At 56.2% G+C, this 18,846-nt stretch overlaps 1 protein-coding gene across 1 annotated transcript in view; it reads right to left on the bottom strand.

Moving 5' to 3' along the window:
• Window positions 1-1,389: 1,389 nt before the first annotated feature.
• KCNK5 (potassium two pore domain channel subfamily K member 5) overlaps window positions 1,390-18,846 on the bottom strand; it is a 37,963-nt gene continuing 20,506 nt past the window's right edge. Inside the window, exons 2-5 of the mRNA XM_059177849.1 lie at window positions 8,316-8,427; window positions 6,762-6,928; window positions 6,279-6,447; window positions 1,390-3,999 (exon numbers count right to left, since the gene is read on the bottom strand). Coding sequence (XP_059033832.1) covers window positions 3,134-3,999; window positions 6,279-6,447; window positions 6,762-6,928; window positions 8,316-8,427 — 1,314 coding nt within the window. The 3' untranslated portion in view covers window positions 1,390-3,133. The remainder of the gene's footprint in view (window positions 4,000-6,278; window positions 6,448-6,761; window positions 6,929-8,315; window positions 8,428-18,846) is intronic.

Here is an 18,846-nt window from a genome sequence, read left to right on the forward strand (position 1 = left end):
CGCCTACCTTCCATGCCCGGCAGCTCACGACCGACTGTGACCGTGACTTGAGGTCTCACCACACCCCCACCCACCACGTGGCATGCCCCCTCTGCTTCAATCCCTCAACAACTTGGGGCCTCCTGGGCCCCACCTTTTACTAGGAAATCTCTGGACTCATCTTAGCCAGGGTTGCCCCAGACCACACCTCCACCCCAATTTGGCATTGGTGCTTTCTGTCTGTGGGATGCTGTGCCTGGTAGAGACAGGCTTTCTTGAGCCTTCATCTCCTTAGCTGACAATGGGGCCCAGTGACCTGCGGTGTGGGGACGCTCCGTATTTGTCAAAAGGGCTTGGTGAAGTGGTCAAGCGCTAAATAAGGGTAGCGCTTAGTTACCTTGAGGTTGAAAGGTGCTAAAGCAAAACCAGAGAATCTTGGACCTGTTGTTGGGGGAGGGTGTGGGGGTGGGGTCAGGAAGGTGAGGGAGGGAGGTGGAGAGTCGTTCTGGTCGAGGTAGGGATGATACCAAGTAGCTCTAGAATGGGTTGGTATTGTTCAACACATAGGACCCTTTGTAAACACATCCATGCCTTCATGAAAATTGTGACTCACTCCTGAAACCACAGAACTTTATATTTTTCCCCAATAGACTCCAACTTTTAACTAACGTCCTGTCTGGTGCTGTTTAGGCGACTCTGGAACCATAGAAGAGACCAGTCTCAAACCCTTTAAATGGACACGGACAGGCTCAGCCTGGTCAGTCCTCCTTTCACATTCTTTCTGATCCCCAGGGCCCATCTCCCCAACTCAAGCCTGGTCCTGTTATTCTCTGGCCCAGATTCCAAGGCAGGAGCCCTTCCAGGGGACATCAGTGGCCACAAGCACAGGCTCGCTCCCTCCTCCCATGCCCGTGGCTGCAACAGGTGCAGGAGCATGGCTGTGTGGGTTTGAATTCAGGCCTACTGAGATCTTGCCCCAATCACCTCTCCACATTTCCCCTGGCCTGTAAAATGGGCACGTACACCCACTGCATGGTAAGATCTTTTGCAAGATCAGAGTTCGTTTGTGGAGCACGAGCAAGAAGCAAACTGCAGACAGTTTACACGATCCCCATCACTGCCCCAGAGCTCTCCCCGGCTCCTCACTCCTTCCCAGTTCTAGGATCCTTTCTGCAAGGGTCTTCCCCATCCACCTTCAGACCTGTTAACTGCCACCTCCTCCAAGAAGCCCTCCCTGACCACCTCCTCTTAACTAGCTGGCTCCTTCCCACACCTCCTCAACTCTTTTTCTCCCCTTTCCCTTCTGGACCACCCCAATCCTCACCATGACCCGCACACTGTCATCCGTTCTTCCCACCCCCAATCCTCCCAGACTGCCCCCACAGAGCACACAAACGCCAGGCTGCCCTGTCCATCTTCAAGGCTTTATTGTAAAAATGTTAAAATAAATTACATTTAACATCATTGCTAGTATGTACATACAGTGTGTGAGTCCAGGATGGCCAGCGACACCCAGCTAGGTCGGGCAAGGAAACTGGGATGAACTCAGAACATTCAGAGAAACAGAAGGCCGCTCCTTCTCACCCAGCTGCCCGGCCAGCACAGCCCTGGGTCACAGGATGAACGCAGGTGGGGGTCACACACACCCATCACCGTCTTCACATGTTGGTGGCGGGGGAGGGGGTCTGGCCCCACAGTATGTGGGAGGGGGCTGAGAGGCGGAGAGTTTGGGTCAAGGGTGATCCCTTGCCTCCTGGCCAGCGTCAGTCACCCGTGAGGGATGCCTCGCCCCTACCACCGCCACTCTGTGTGTGTGTGTGGGGGGGAGCTCTCGACAGCGTGGTGCTAGCTGAGTCCACCAAAAAAGACCCAGCTAAGCTGTGGGTAGGAGGGCAAACAGTTGGCGTCCCAATCCTTGGGAGCCTGCTCTTCCTCCCCTGCCCCCTGCCAACAATGGAAGATCAAAACAGCAGTTTATTCAAAACCAAACCAAACCAAACCAAACCCTACAGGGCAGAGAGGGCTGGCCCCAGGGTGTACCTGGCAGAGGACCTCTGCTGCCCCACACCAGAAGCAGTCTGTGTGCACTTCACATTATCTTTTGCTCCCCGTGTCCCCAGTCTTTTCTTAAACACACAAACGACAAACCGTGGCTGCAGGTGGGGAGCTGATTCACATCTTTGGTCCCTCCCATGTGTAAGCCAAGAGGGACTCGGCCTCCCCCACCATGGGGGCCAGGAGGGCCAGGGAGCCATGAGGTCCTTGTTCTGAGCACAGGGAAGGCTGGGGATGGAAGGAGCCGGAGCCGAACCCAGCCCTGTAGCCCCCCAGCCACCGCTACCCTCTCTTCCCACAGCATTCCCAGGGGGAGGGAAGGCCTGTCACCTCTCGGTGGAAGAGTGAGTCAGGGAACTGGGCTCCGGGTGGCTTGGTCTGGGCAAAACCAGGACTCAGACCCTGGGGCCAACTCAGAGCTTGCTGGGGGGTCCTGTGCATTCGGAGTGTTTCAGCATCTGCCCGGGGTCTTCCCCTCCCTTCCCCTGGGCGCCTCTTCCCTACTGAGCTTGCAGTAGGGCCTGGTGGGCACATGGGGTGGGGTTGGGGGATGCTTATACGGGCATCCCATGCAGCGTGCTGCTATTTGCTGAGGAGCTGGAATGCTCCCCACACCACTGCTGTACCTTCTGCAAAGGCAGGACCCAGGGCTCCTAATGCCCTCCCCCCACTTCTGAAATACTAGCTACGTGCTGGGCACACAGGAGCTCATTAATACTGGTGAACTCAAATGGCCGGGGCTCCGAGCCTAAGAAAACCGTGTGACATGCTCAACCAAACACCCGAAGACCCATGCAGGTGCAGGCTTCCTGAAGGGTCACCTGCCAGGCCACACATGTCTCTGAACCACCAAATACACCAGCCTCCCAATGCCAGCGTGCCCATTCAGCCAGAGAGCAGGGGCCCTGCCCTGGGTGCACGCTAAGTCTGACCCGCAGCATCTCACCGGAGGGGATGGAAGGTGAGGAAGGGCCCTGGCCCCCCACTCCCAGTTCCAGGGCTGCCCCCCACCAGGGGCCAGAGGTCCCAGCCGTAGTAGGACGCTCCAGGATGAGGGGAAGAGAAGCCATCGGAGTTGGGGTGGGGAGCCGGGCCTGCCTCACGTGCCCCTGGGGCAGTCTGACTGAATGTACTCGTTCATAAGCTGTTCGTAAGGCAGAGAGAGCTCCGACTCCGTGCTGGTGAAAGTGGACTCGTCGGATGACGGGAACTCGCCCAGGTTCAGGGGCGCCTCGGCTTCGGTCCCCTCCTGGGGCCTCTCCTCCCCAGCCAGGTTGTCCTCTATGGAGGACTTGGATGTCTCCTCGTCCGAGAGGCCGGCCTCCTCGTTTGCAAAGGTGATGCTGACGTTCTGGAAGATGAGCGGGTGGTAGTCCTGGGCGTCCCACGGCTCACCCTCCTCGCTGATTCGGTCCAGCTGGTTAATGAAGACCTCGGAGGTCGGGGAGCCCTCCTTGGGGGGCCCTGCCCCGGCCTCCTCGCTGGGGGGCCGCGACACATGGCCTTTACTCCTTAGTGTCTGAGATACCTCTTCCAAGCTGGGCACCCGGTTCTTGGAGTAAACCACCAGGGGGGACAGGGAAGTGGGGAGGGATGGAAGCCCACCCCCCTGGGGCCCCAGCCCTGGCGCTGGGACCCTCTCCCCAGCCCCGCTCGTCTTCATTGCCTTCTTCCCGATCTGCTTGATGAGGTCATTGTAGGTCTCCTCCTTCTTGGACAGAAAACCGAAGATATTGATGTCCTTGGATGCCGTACTCCCAGTCACTTGCAGAGCCTTTCTGGAGTGTGGGGAGCTCTCAAAAGACTCCTTCCGCCGCCGCCGCCGCTTCTTGATGGCCTTGTGGACCTCCACGAACATGCTCACCTTCCAGTTGACAAAAAGGGACAGCCAGGCCAGTCCCAGGTAGATCCAGAGCTCCACAAAGTAGCGGTACAGGGCATGGTAGTTGGCGCTGGGGTTCACACCTGCAGATGGGACAGGAACCCCCGAGGGTCAAAAGTGGGTCAGCAGGGACCTGAATACACGTCAAGGCCACTGCTGGGTTCTCTGAAAGCAGGCAGTGTCAGAAACCAGACTGTTCTACCATCCTGATGATTCATGTCCCTATCTTAGTCTCCAACCTGCCTGAGCCTCCGAGTCCTCAACTGTCAGAAGTCAAGAGAGTGGTTCTGCAGGATAAGGTAGGCTCCAGGTCCCAGGTGATAGGAAATCGGTTAATGTAGCCACCATATGTGTCAGAAAATAGTTCATGAATGTTTGCCTTTCGATTATCCACTGTATCACATCTAGGTGTTTTGTGCACCTTTGGGGACGTATATGTTATAATTCAGTTAAAACCAGGATGGAGGGCGCCTGGGTGGCTCAGTGGGTTAAGCCGCTGCCTTCGGCTCAGGTCATGATCTCAGTATCCTGGGATCGAGTCCCGCATCGGGATCTCTGCTTAGCGGGGAGCCTGCTTCCCTCTCTCTCTCTCTGCCTGCCTATCTGTCTACTGTGAACTCTCTCTGTCAAATAAATAAATAAAATCTTTAAAAAAAAAAAAAAAAAAACCAGGATGGAAACTAAGTGAGCGTGTGGCCGGCATATTCACAGCAAGGGATGGACTCACTGGTTTAACATGAGTGGGGCTGGTGGGTAGGCCAAGAGGGCTGTGCCCACCGGTTTCAGCACAAACTGCTCTAGAAAGATGTGATTCTCCTTCAGTGGGGTCTGGCTGCTCCCGGACTTCCTGTTTCTGCCTTCTTCAGACTGGCCCTTCCCATGGTCGAGAGGGCTCTGCCACCCCACACCCTCCTCCTCTGAGCCCAGGCTCCTGACACCTGCTCCAGAGAGTCGGTCCTCTGGGGTCAGCCTGTGCAGCTCTGACTGATCTCCTACATTCCGGCATTACAAGGTTTCCAGCTTAACTTCACGTTTCTGGACCCACTGACCTGCATTAGTATCTATCCTGCCCCCATCACCTTCCAACTGGGAACAGTCTGGAAAAGGGGAAAGGGCAAGGGGGCTTCCTGCAGAGTAGGGCTCCCGCAGGGCAGGAACTATACAACCCTCATCAAATTACAGGTCACGGAGGACAGTGGCTGTGCTTGCCCCTGGAGGCAAGCGGTGTCTCTGAGGGACGCTGGGGGCTCTTGGTCACAAGTGGGCTGAGATGACAAGGAGGGCGCACGCTGACACAGCTGGGTCTTATCCTCAGCACTCATTTGATCTTTGACCACCCTGTTAGGTAGGTGCTGTTCTTTTTAAACCAATCTTAAAGATGAGGAAACTGAGGAAAGGGCCTAAGGTTTTGCTGGAGCTGAGAAAGTATGGGTAAATACACTTCCCTAGGACAAAGGCTTCTCCCTGCCCACTCGGGGTCCCTTAGACAATGGGGGGGGGGGGCGCTGTGCTTACACCTGAATTTATCTCTCAAGACAGCAGGCCCTGAGCTGCCGACATCAGGGAGAGTGTCTGGGTCTCTTTCCTGTCCCCCCTCACCACCACCACCCAACCATCTCTCCCAGCGTTTGGAGTCTCCCCTTACAATAAGGCAGAGGGGTAATGAGCTGCTCCTGCCCCTTAGGAAGGGGGAGGGCGGAGACCAGAGGCCCCTGGAGCAAAGGCTGGGGTTGGCTGAGCAGGGCCAGCAGGTACTGAGGAAACAAACATGGGGCCGGCCAGTGCAGCCAAACAGGGGCTGGTTGAGAAGATGAAGGGCCAAGATGCACTGCTGGCCAGAGACACAGGTCTTAGAGGCTGTGGTCAAAGAATTTTATCACCTGCCTGGATTAAACAGGGGAGGAGTGGGAGGGACTGTCCTGGCCCCAGAGGGTGGGGCAGCTTAGGAGAAGGCCTCTCTTGTTTCTAAACTGCCTGTGGCAAGAGCAAAGTTTCAGGCCTCTCGGCCAAGCCTCTATAACAGCTCCCTCTGCTCCTGTGATGGGAAACAAGGCAGGCAGCTCTGGGACAGGAAGGGGACCCCCCCCCCCCCGGCTTGGCTCCAGGGCTTTGTGGGTAACAGGCTCCAACTCTGCAGAGGGGGAAGAATCTACCTCCTGCCCCGAGTGAACCTAGGCCTGAGAGCAGGGGAAACAGGGAGAGGAAGCAGGAAAAGCTACGGCCCAAGAAAGGGAAACAGAAGAGGACCCCTTTTGGGGGAGGGGTTGCTGCCCAGGACGCTGAGCACCTGCTGGGGCCCCAAAAATGGTCCCCTGAATTGCACATGGAGAAGCAGAGGTCTGGGGGGCAGGGCAGGACTCACCAGCCACAAAGTCACCGAAGCCGATGGTGGAGATGGTAATGAAGGAGTAGTAGAGGCCCTCGATGTAGTCCCACTCCTCTGTCACCATGAACACGAAGGGCGGGATCACCAGGTGGACCAGGACGCCCCATACAATGAAGATGGCTGTGCACGTGATCTGCGCCTGTCGCTGATGGGGTGGGGGGGATGGCAGGGAGACTGAGTCAGACCCATGGCAGAGACAGGAAAATCAGCAAGGGCATTCAGAAGGCCGGTGAAGCAGCCAGGCGGGAGGCCAACTGGTGCCACGCCTGGGAGAAGGCTTGGTGCCCAGGAAAGGGTGAGGAGCACTGTTCCCAGCCTCAACCAGGGGCCGGGGGTCCCCGAAACTGCCCTCTCGTCTCCTGCTCTAGCACCTCTGTCCATTCTTAGATCTTTCCCCTCCTCCCATCCCCTGCCAGGGTCTCCCCAGTGCTGCGCAGCATCCAAGGTTTGGGGACATACCAGGCTCACGCCTCTCTTGGTGAGGAACTGGCCCAACCTCTTGGCACGTCCCCCGAAGAACTTTCCCAGGGCACTGATCCACGTCAGGCAGAGTGGCACTCCAAAGAGACCATAGAAGACACAGAAGAGGCGCCCGGCAGGGGTCTTGGGGGCCACATTGCCATAGCCTGAGGAAGAAAAAGAGTGAGGCATGGAGAGCTGCAGCAGGGGTGACAGAGTCAGACTCAGCATGGCCCTGGGCTCCGCTACATGGCCAAACCTACACCCACATCCACACAGCCCTGTCCTCTAAGATCACTTGATACTGATCTAATATCAGTCCTCCAGAAATGAAATTTTACTTTATTACACAATGGTCATGTCTCTTCCATCAGACTGGGAGCTCCCTGCTGGACAAAGCCTTCATCATTAGCAAGCCCTCCACTAGTCCATACAGCACCACAGTGCAAATTACAAACAGCCTTCTCTGGGGAGACACCCCACAGGCACCACGGGAGGTGGTCTCTAAAGACGGCCGTTCTTTCTTTCTTTATTTTTTTTTAAGATTTTATTTATTTATTTGACAGACAAAGATCACAATTAGGCAGAGAAGCAGGCAGAGAGAGAGGAGGAAGCAGGTTCCCTGCTGAGCAGAGAGCCCAATGCAGAGCTTGATCCCAGAACTCTGGGATCATGACCTGAGCCGAAGGCAGAGGCTTTAACCCACTGAGCCACCCAGGCGCCCCTAAAGACGACCATTCTTAATCCCTTCCCCTCCTGTGCATGCTGCTGCTCACATCCGGCTGATGTCTAATCCCCAACCTTGGAAGCTGGGGCTTCGGGGGCCTGCTTAGCCAGCGGATGCAGCACAAGTACTACCAGATAGGCTAAGCCTGAGAAGCCCTGTTGCTTCTCCCCTGGCTGGCTGCAAGTGCTCACTTCGGGGATTCTCCCCCTTGGAATCTAGTTGCCGCGCTGCGAGCTACCCGAGTCACGGTGTTTTCACCTCTAGCCGTGCTCTCAGCTGACAGCCACGGTCCACTATCCAACGTGTGATGGCAGAAGCAGTCCTAGATGTCTAGCCAGTAGTGCTTTTGGCTGACTCCAGCCTCAGACACAAGACCGCCACCGCCATTACTGACCTCTAGCAAGAACCAACCGGCTGAACCCAGTCAACCCTCAGAATAGCAAAAGTAGCAAAATAGTAAAAAACAGTAAGTTGTATTTTAAGCCACTGAGTTCTGGGGTAGTTGGTCATGCAGCCATAGATATCAGAAGATACACCCAGCCTGGTGAGCAAGCATGGGCTGGTGTGGTGCAGAGCACAACCTGTTCAACCTCCTGCATGGCTCGGGCTATCAGGCTTTGTTGTTTCTGCTCCAAGAGCCCAGGTGAAGACTCCTAGAGAAATCTCCCAAGCATGGCCAGTCACCAAGGACTTACTAAATCCCCAGGAAAAATGCTCAAAGAGCGCAATGCAACTGAAGGGCACGGGGCCAGAGCTGGACTCTTATAAAAAAGTTCCGTGGATGGGGGGCATGGACGTGGGTATCCGGAAGGTCCCAAAAGACTTACCAATGGTAGTGATGACCGTGGCTGCAAAAATCATTGCGTTGGGCCAGTTCCAGTTGTTGAAGGTCTGATTCCCCGTAATGGCCACACCCTGTCCTGCAGCATCAGATACTACCTAGAAGGAGAGACACAAAGTGATGATTTCTTCCCAGTGACAGCAGCGGGTGCAACTCCATATGAACATTCTTACTGAATCATCACAATAACAAGGTGGCAGTTACTGTCTCCAATTTATAAGTGATGAAACATTTTACAGAGGATCAGAGAGGTTAAGCGATTTGCCCAGGGCCACACAGCGGGTAAGAATGCAAACTCAGGCACTCTGTCTCTCAAGTCCATTCCCTCACTGACCCAGTACTTCTGGAACTTACTAGCATGTACCAGCATCACCTGGTGAGCTTGTTAAGTAGAGACTGTGGGGCCCCACCTCCAGAGTTTGATTCAGCAGGTCTGGAAAGGGGCCAGATAATCTACATGTCTAAAAAGTTTCCAGGTGATGTTGCTGGTACTAGGCCAGAGCCCACACTGTGTTAATACTATTCTGCTTCAAGGCAGGCATATGTGATTCAGAAACACAGGACGCCTATGCCCTACCCAGTCCTCCACAGAGGAGTTTCCTACTGCGGGACAGACCTGGGAGGGACCCGCATCCACTCCTCGTCCCAGCTCAGCACCTCCTGGATCTGTTGTCTGAAAGAATACACATCGCATCTGCTGGCTTCCTTCTCCCCATGCTTGGGACTCTATCCTGCTCCCCTAAAAGGTCCCCTTTCCCTCTCTTCTCTGGGTCCATCTCTCTGCCCTGGGCCTGGCAACTTCAAGGTCTAGGCCAGGACAGATCACCAGAGATGGTGTGTACATTTCAGGGGGACTCAAAATCAAGTGATCAGTCCCCACGGGGCTCCCAGCAACTGTGGGCAGCAGGTGACACAGGCCACCTGGGGAGTACATTGGTAGCCCTAGAAGAAGACTGATCTATTCCAGGAACTTTAATAGTTGCCAAAACTGCTTCAACCTGTTGAGAACTGGCTCTACCCGCCACATCATTCACCCCACCCTGCAGATGGCGGGGTATGGACCCCAGCAGAAAGCTCACAAGCAGGGTTCAGGGTTTAAGCCAGGAGTTCCAGGACAACCCGAGGAGGACCCCAATCCAGAGACCAGGAAACTCAGCCGAATTTTCTGTACAACTCAAGCCTGGGTCTGAGGGAAGACAGAAGGGCAAGGGATGGAAGCCAGAGGGAGACGGAGAGCCCACAGTTCTAACCCTCCGTGGCCTGACTGAAGTCTGGTGGGAAACAAGGGAGGGGCTAGGCTGGTTCTGAAGGAACCAGAAGTTTGCAGCTGCGACAGCAGGCCTCGTGTTAACGGCTCTGCAGCTTCCATAAAGAATTTTCCATGATGACATGCTCCTCTAACAGGCCATCAAACCACACCACTCGCTGCCCTGCCTCCTCACTGCCTTTCCAGAACATCTCTCTGCAGGTCGGGAGGGGCGGACGGCTGCCCTCCCCTCAGAGAGCTGGCCGTCTAGCTGGCCGGGCCACTTCCATGAGAGAGCACCAGCACATCTAGATCCCAAGGGGCCTCCTGGTCCATCGGAAATGTTTTCTAAAAGATTAAACCCACGTCCGAAGCAGGAGAATGAGGAGTGGGGTCCTGTGTCTTAGCGTTAAACAGGCTAAGCGTTAAACTGGCCCTTTGTCCTCTCGGTGGCCTGTTGTGCAGAGAGAGGGTCGAAGGCAAAGCCGGGAAGCTCAGCCTGATGGACGAAGGGACATTGAAGGGGAAGCCACCCCACTGAGCCGAGGGCAATGCATTTGGGGCACCAAGGCTGGTCATCCCTGTGGAGTCTCAGGAACATGAGCGCTGTCTGTCTTCTCACACAGACGAGAGGGGTGGATTCCAGAAACTCAAACCAGAGTCCTCACCGGTGTCTAAATGGGGACATGAGAATGTTTGGCACATTCAGAGGAGGAACTGGCGGGCACTAGGAGCGAGCACAGGTCTGTCAAGAACCAGTCACGCTCAGCTAAGTGCATCTCCCGCTCCACAGGGGCTGTGAGCCCTTGAAGTTGGGTGGAATGCGGTAAATCTCGATTTCAGCAACAGATGGGCTGGCAGCGATTTCATGTGGACAAGACAGAGTAATGCAGGGCGGAGCTGGGATTAATTTGGGCCCCTTTACAGGCAGATAAACAACCAAGAAGTATTGATCGTTATCAATTTGACCGGAGGTCTTGGCCTCTTCCGTATTCAAGACGTACGTAGAGGGCTGCCCCGTCCCACTGGCAGAGGAAGCAAAGCGGTAGGCAAGGCAGGGATGGGGAGAGGGCCATGCTCATCTCATCATTGCCGTGCAAGGGCAGTGTGACCTCAAAATCCCCTCCCCCACACTAATGAGACAGGATTATCTTTGACTATTTTCATGTCATCCACTTTGAGTTCCGAAAAGACCAGACCAGGATGGAGGGGAGAAGGCCTTGGGTTTCAGGAGACCACAAACTAGCAAACATGAGGAAAGTCAATAAAATCGCCGGCAGTGTCAACACCTCACGTCTTCAGGGCGTCTTCAGGGCTGGGCTACACTCGGGGAGCTCTGCCCCACCCTGGGTGTCGGACCTCCCACCGTCTGAACGAGGGTGGCATTCTGGATAAGGAGCTACCTGAGAACCCAGGGCTCCCAGCAGCACATCACTCCCGGGGAACAGAACGAGTTTACAGCAAGGCCAAGCAGGGCAACACAGGGCCGCTAAAGGGGTGACAGGAACCCCGGGGAGCCCAGCTGGGGAACAGCGCCCTCCGGGAGAGTCAGCAGGTGCTGAGTGGGGAGCAGTGGGTGTGGGAGACGCTGCCACAGGTCCCGGGGAGGCACTGTCAGGAGGCGAAATCCCTGTCCTCCCCCCTGTCTACGCCAGGTGATGGGGCTTCAAGCCCCACGACACACAGGGACAGCCCACCCCACGCTGCCCAAAGGCCGTCCATGACTTGGGAATCAGTAAGTGCTCAGGAGACACTGAACAGAAGAGGGGCAAAACAGGGTAACCCAAGATGGCGCTACGGTTGGGAGCTCTGAGGCAGACAGGCTAGGTTTCCTGCCTTTTCCCCCACCAATACTATATGCCCTTTCAGGCACAGCCTGCCACCTCAGCCTCCGGCCCTGGGTCCTCAGGGGGCCACAGTCCCAGGCACTCTCCCCACGACCCCCATGATCTCTCCACAGTCATCTAGAGAGGAGCACCCGGATGGGTCCCCTGTGTCTGCAGGGCTAGAAGCACCACCAGCCCTTAGAACAGTCCCACTGGTCAGGTCACAAAACAGGCTGAGAGAGGTTAAGTGGCAGAACTGGGCTAGTTTCTGGGCTAGCTGGCTGTCAGCCAATGGGGCTCCCTCCACCTCCCTTCACGGCTCTAACTGCCCCCTGGGCACACCAGCACCGCCCTGCTGTTGCCTCCTCTCTGCCCATGGGCACCAAGCAGCTGGCCTAGGAATCAGCTTGGCTCCATCCCAGCGCTGGGTGTGAAGTAGGATTTCTGTGCTGCTGAATGGCGGACACCCCTTGCTGGGCGTAGATACACACATCACCTATCCTGCCTGTGTCAGGGGAGGAAAGGGAGGCCTGGGGGATGGGGGTGGAAGTCCCAATGTGGACTTGGGGGCCTGTTCCCTGTTCCCACTGTGTGTAGCTGCAGCTCTGGGAGGGACAACTCAATGGTTAGGCTCACGGTCACAGAGGATACAAAGGGGAGGCCTCCCAGAACCAAGGGCCTGGCCCAGGGCTGAGGTCATTCGCAGGTTACAGAGAGTGGCATGGGGGAGCCAGGCCGACACCCCGTTAGACAGGGCGTCCTGTCCCCAGGGTTAGGGAAATAGCTCTCGCAGGAGGAGGTGGCCCCTGTTCACTCACGAGGTTCTTTAACTTGGCTCCCAGATTCACACAAGACAATATTTTCATTTTCCACAGAACCGGGCAGAGTGATGGGAGAAGGGGATACTGCACACAGCCTGGGCTCAGCTCTTATTTGGGGAAGGAACAGAGTTCCTGCCTGAGCTGCCCTCCTGACCAAGTAGCTATGATTTATTGAGGGCTTTCTGTGCACCAAGTGTTGTGCTAACACTTTACTGCCTTTAGCTCATTTAATGAGGACAGAATCCTGCTGGGAAGATACTGTCATTTTTTCCATTTTGCAAATGAAAATTTAAGGCTTGGAGAGGTTAAGTAAGTAGCCTAAGGTCAGAGTGCTCCAAGCGAAGCCTGGAGAGCCCTGACTAGACACAGTTATCCTGCGCACCCCCCCTCCTGCCCACAAAGGCTTCAGGAAGGAGGCCAGTGCATACTTCCACCCCTTCGCACCAGCTGAAAAAACAGTGCCCTAAAACCAGTCCATCCACTCTGACCCGAGTCAGCATTTCCAGCCAGGCCTCCAGGGAGGCTGCATGCCCTTGCCTTGGCTTCAGGCAACCAGCTGCCCTGACCCCACCCTCTGTCCGCGGAATATGGGGTTCCCGGACATCTCTGCATGCCCAGGGGATCGGGGGTTTCCCGGGCAGAGGCAGCTACCAGGCCTCCCCTTCCTGGAGAGTGGATCGTCCCAGGGCTTGGGACACGAGGCCCACCTTCAGCCCTGGGCTGGTGGGGCCTCTCCCCTCATCTATCCTGGGTGGGCAGGGGTGGGGCACTACAGTCCAGGGACAGGTGGGCTGGCGAAGGCAGCTAGGGGGCACGCAGGGGGCTATGCCCCCCTGGCCTCCAGCTCCCAGGCAAACATGAGGTCTGGACCACAGAGCACTTTCCTGCTATGCAGATGCAGCCGTAAGCAGCCTCCGGCATGCCGGCCCCCCTGGACCCACAGGCTGGGGGGGGGGGGGGCTCTTACCTGCCCCTGGCTGCATTTCACCCTGCGTTTGTTCCATCTAAATCACTTGGTGCCTCTGGCCTGGAAGGCAAAATAAGGCCGCTGGCCACATACTGACAAGGGGCTTGGCAAGAGAGAACAGGACTTTCTTTTATCATTCTTCTGGTCTGGTCCTCCCAGCTCCCCCTTTTGAGGGGGGAAGGGCAACTGCTGATCAGTCCTTGAATCACAGATGAGCAGAGTTGATATTTGAATAGCAGCTGATTTTGAGCACGGAAGTGACAGATACCAACCAAGCACCTCAAATCACTTAGTTTGCTGAATCTTTATAACCCTAAAACGTGGGGGCCGTTAGCCCGATGAGGACAGCTAGGCACAGAGGCTAATGAAGGAGTGTGCCCAAGGTCACACGGCGAGTCAGTGGCGGAGCTGGGGAGGAAGCTGGGGAGGAAGCTGGGGAGCTTCCTTCCACTCCCAACCCCCCCCCACCCCAACCTATAGACAACGGGGAGGATGGATGCTGGGGTGGGTGCTTCTTAGCTCCAAGGAGTGGAGCCAGGCCTCTGGAGAACACAGCTTTCCAAGCAAGGCTTGAGAACTGTCTGTAGAAACACAGGCTCCCCAAGAACATAAGCCTAACGAGGACAGGGCTTTTCAATCTGCTTGCTTTTCTGAGGCTGTATTCCCAGCATCTACAACACTGCCTGGCACATAGTAGGTGCTCAACAAGGACTTGAGCGTGGGTGAGGAAATTAACTGAAATGATTACTGTACATTCTCTGGTCTAGACTGATGTATCCTCCTGTGTCCTTCCTTCAGTGCTTTCCCAGCACCGTTCTGCAGTTGGGTTTTAACTAAATTCACTAGTGCCGAGGTAGAGCAGGAGAGCGGGAAACAGAGGCAGACCCCAGCAAGGGTGGGGGCTGGTGGGGTTGAGGGCGGGAGCCACGGAAACCACCTGCATCAAAGGGGAATTGAGGGGAGGGGAGGGGAGCAGTTGCTAGACTTTGAGAGGGGGCAGAGGGCTGGGGAAGGGGGTGGGCTGAAGGAGGAAGATGAAAGCCCCCCCAGCCATGGCCAAGATGACAGAAGGAGTAGCAGTGGGGCTGGGAGAGTCCCTGGGGAGACTTGAAGGACTTTTCTGCAGGGAGGGGAAGCAGTCCCCTGTGCAAACTGTCCTGAAGGCAGTGGGTGAGCAGAGAGCAGAAAAAGGAATCTAAGTCACCCCAGGTAGCAACACTTTAGTAAGAAGCCCGGCACCTTCCTCGGGGAATGCTTATACGCCTAAGCCCTGCATCTAGGGAGGCGGACGGCTCTTGGGCCCTCTCCAGGGCACTGACCTGGCGGTGAGTCTAGAGGGGCTCCCAATGGCTCATACCAAGTCTCTGGGTAAATAACGTAACCCATCAGCCTCAGTTTCTCCGTCTGCCAAGAATAACACCTACCCTGAGCATACGAAAAGTATGCAGGACATCCAGGCAGGCCGTCATCGTCTGCACTGAATAAATGGATCCACAGTCAGGGCCAGGACTTGCTCCGTGTGTCTGTCAGGAAACCAGACCCTGCACGGACTTGAGACCCGGGCAGAAGGACCACGTGTCCCCAAAGCTACATCAAAGAGCGTGGGGTTAACTTCCCTGCACCTGGAGGGCAGGCCTTGCTGAGAACAGGACACTGTCCCCAAGTTTCCTCACACCTGCCACCTTTTCCCACCCCTTTCTGTTCGAAGACTGAAAGCTGCCCTTCCTCAGTCTCATCAGTCTGCTCCTTCAGGGCACAGGGTGCCTTCTCTGACATCCATGGGGACCAAAACAACTCAAGATGGGGTCAGCGGGTTGGCTGGAGTTGGAGGGGCTGGGGGCACAGGTGTGTTAAAGCTCTCCCTGGAGGAATCAGAGGCATGCCCCAAGATGTCCTGTTTCATCCCTTGGAAGGCCCATCTCTCCTGGTCTCTGCCACCTGGGGGCTCCTCCCAGGCTCCCTGGCCAGTTTCCCCGAACAGCCAAGCAGGGCAGGCAAGCTGGGAAGGAAACAATGCCACACACTACATCCCCTGACACTGTGCCTGCCAGGAGGGGCTGAGCCTGTCTGAACCCCAGTTCCCGCTTGCCACCCCGCTGCCCCCACCTATCCCCCGGCCCCGCCCAGGCTCTCCCCACATGTCCGTGTTGTCCACACACCCATCTGGTCTGACAAAGAACCCCTCAGAACGGGGGGCCATGGGTGGGGTTGAGGCTCTGTAAGAAGGTGTTCTGAACAGGACAGAAGTGGAGGCCAGTAAACCTATCTCAGGTGCTTCCCAAGCAAGTAGTTTGGGCTTGTTTAGAAGTCAAGTTTTTCAAATCCTTTCACACCTGGACAAATGAACAAACAGAAGAAGGAGGGGAGGAGGACCCCAGAGCCCCTAAGTGTGGGGACTCCCTAGAGCAGTCTGAGAAGTGAGAGTGAGCATGTTGGGGGCTCGTCTGTCCAGCCGCCAGGCCAGTCCCCCATCAGACAGTTCTTTCTGGGTCTACTGGCAGATCAGAAGTATCTAGGCCAGAAGGTGAGCACCTGTTAACCCTCATATTCCTAAGACCAATGAAAGAGTTGAAGACCGTTGGTCAAACCCTCCATGATCTCCATCCTCCCTCCCTCTGCACTGCTCAGTTTTCTCTAGCTTTGCCTCACAGGGGATGCGGGAGGGGCTACTGGACTTGTTATCAGATGTGGAAACTGAGGCTCAGGGACCTGAGCCACCACACAGGTCTCAAGTAGTGGTTCTCAGTCCAGGCTGTCTGGTGGAACCACCAGGGAGCTTAAAGGACTACAGTGACGGGGGGCCCCCCGGCAGGTGTGCGCGGCTGATCTGGGTTGCAGACAAGCTCTACTGGGCATTCTGAGGGGCTGCCCCTCACTGCCTCAGGCAGGGTGACGATGTTGGGAGGGGTGTTGCGGGGCTCCAAGCTGCCCCATCCCCAGCATTCTCACCGACCTCTAGCCTCAGCCCAGGTGACTGCGGTGTGGCAGGGAGGGCAGGTGTGCCTTAGGGGCAGGGCACTGACAAGGGCCAGGTGGTCACCCTGATACCCATGCCAGCTGCAGACCCAGCTCCCCAGGCCCGTCACTCCCGGGAAGGAGCAGGTGTCTGTGGCAGGTGCTGGAACCCCAGCAGGCAGGGCCACACCGTGACTCTGTGGAGACCAGACTTCAGCTATTGCGGTGTGGATTTTGTTAACTTCTTTTTTGCTTTTCCGCAACTTTCAGCTTTGCTCCAGTGCCTATCAGGAGTAATTGTAATGTTTTCAGAAGAAGGAAAGACAAACTGTTAAAGGAATGCTAGGATGGCCACACAGGGCTGAAGGACAGGCTCAGCTCTGCTCTGCCAGTCACTTGCTGAGATTCTCCAGAACCCTTGGACCTCTGCCTGCTTTCTTCGCTGTAAAATGAGGCGGCTGGCTTAGGTTGCTGGGGTGCCCCTGTGTTTACAGTCATATCTTCTTCTGCCCACAACCATGACTTTGGAGCCCAGTTCAGCCCTTCCCAAGTTCCCCTGTCCACAGCATGTTCAAGAAAGTACATTTTCATTCTCAAGACTCAGGTTTACTGGCCACCAGCTCCAGCTCCTCCTGAGCCCCCAGCAAGTCAGGCCGCCCACGCCAGGAGTAGCCCACTCCTCAACCACACTTTCTTCCTCATGTCCCTGGGCCCTACTGCAGGATGGAGAAGACGCCTCACTGCGTCCCCTCTTCTCTGGTCCTTAAAGTAACGTGCCGGTGCTGGTCCAGGCTGCTCTCCCACAGCCCATGTGTCTTCTGGGGGACGAGGTGTGTGTACAAAACAAGTCCCCTGCAGCGCTGCTCACACCTACAGACACCCATGTGACTTCATAAGGCAAGGGAGCAAGTGGCCTACGGTCCCATCCTCGACGCACACTTTAGACGTCACTCGACTCCTGCTTCCCCTGGACTACATGTAGAGATCATCTGGCAGGAGTTTGGGCAAGTCCTCCTGCCTGCGTCCTATCCTCAGGGAACCAGTCAGACATGGTCTGGGGCATGGAACCAGGAGGCTTCAAGCTGTCCCAGGTGACTCTAATATGTACAGCCAATTTCAAAGCCACTGCACTAGACCCAAATCGTCCTTTCAGTTAAGAGCCAGAGTGCAGCCCAGCCCAGGGCAGCAGGCCTGGAAGCATGGCTGTCCTCCAGGCCACTGCTGGCCTTCCCCTCACACACCCTCCTGAACCATCTCTCAGCAGCCTTTGCGGAGTGCACAGGCACTCCTAGATCTCACGCTCACCGAGGCAAGCCCGTGCCAGAGGTGAGCACGTTTTCAGCAGAAATCTCTGGATTTCCGTCTTTCTCAGGCCCGGGAGCCCTGTCTGTACTCAGGAGGGACAATAAAAACAAGGCAGGTGACCCTGCCCCCATTGTTCTCTGCCTGGGACGGTAACCCTCCCCAGCAGCTGGGAGCCCCTCCCGTGAGAGCTGAGCCCAGGGACGGGCTGACCTGGGAGGGCAGCAGGTTTGGCTAAAGCAAACAGTGAAGGGCTGGTGGGGCTGAGCTCAGGATGGGACGTCAGCAAGCATTCTCAGGCACCTGGAGGGCTCGGCAGATGCGTAAGACTGGAAATGCCTGTGTGAACAGGCACAGGGGACCTCTCTGGTGTGGCTCGGGTCCCACAGCATGGCCAACTCGGAAAGCATTTCCTCCCACCCACCTACCCAACCACACAAAGATTATTCTCCACAGCCATAGTCTCAAAATCCACCTCCCGCTTCATCTTCCTAAGGACTCAGGGCAGGTGGGATGTCCCGAGACATCCTAATGACAAGAGGGACATCCTTTAGCCACCTCAGCTTTTCTACCCACGAGTTCACACCTACTGTCCCGCCTGGGGTGACTGTGGCCCCGCACCACTAATGGCTCCCTACCTGGGATGCCATGACCCGGGGCCTGGCATCATGACTTGGGTCCTCCCTTTCCCCAGAATCCAAATCCTGGGAGTGTCTCCCTCCAGCACGCCAGATGGGCAAAGCAGTCCCCTTCCTCTCCCACAGGGGTGTAGGGACTACGGAGTGAGAGACCCCTACACCGTGCTCAGCTTCTGCCTTGTCCTTCCCAAGCAAGCTAGCAGACCTTTCTGTTGAGCCCCACTTGATGGCTCTAACAAGGAAGCCAGGAAGGGCGCTGAGATGACATCTCCCTCCTCCTTGCCCAAACCCACAATCATTGGGCACCTCTCCCACCTAGAATTCCTCTAGCCCTAATGCTGCTTCAGACCAAGACCCTAGAGGAAAAGGGAGGCAAAATGGATAGTCCTAGTCCCATTTTGTAGCTGAGGAAATCAATCAGAGAGGGCTAGTGACGTGGGAGAAGTCACACAGCAAGGTGATGACAAAGCACTGGGAAGAATCAACCAGAAGAATCCCCTGACTCTCAGTTGAGGGCCCTTTCCACCCATCAACCAGACCACCCACCACCCACCCCTGGACTGGGCTGAGAAATGCCACCCAAAGTGGAGCTGGGAAGGGGACGATAGACAGGTAAGCACAGCTAACAGGTGGCAAAGAGCTATGAAAGGGTTGCGCAGATCTACTTTTGATATTTGGGATGAGCGTATGCGGACACTCTGTCCCAGCTCCCGGGATGCCTCTTGGATTTACCCCGACCTTGCAGCGGAGTGGAAGGAGCAA

Source organism: Mustela lutreola, chromosome 6 (genome assembly GCF_030435805.1).
Source record: "Mustela lutreola isolate mMusLut2 chromosome 6, mMusLut2.pri, whole genome shotgun sequence".
Lineage (NCBI taxonomy): Eukaryota > Metazoa > Chordata > Mammalia > Carnivora > Mustelidae > Mustela > Mustela lutreola.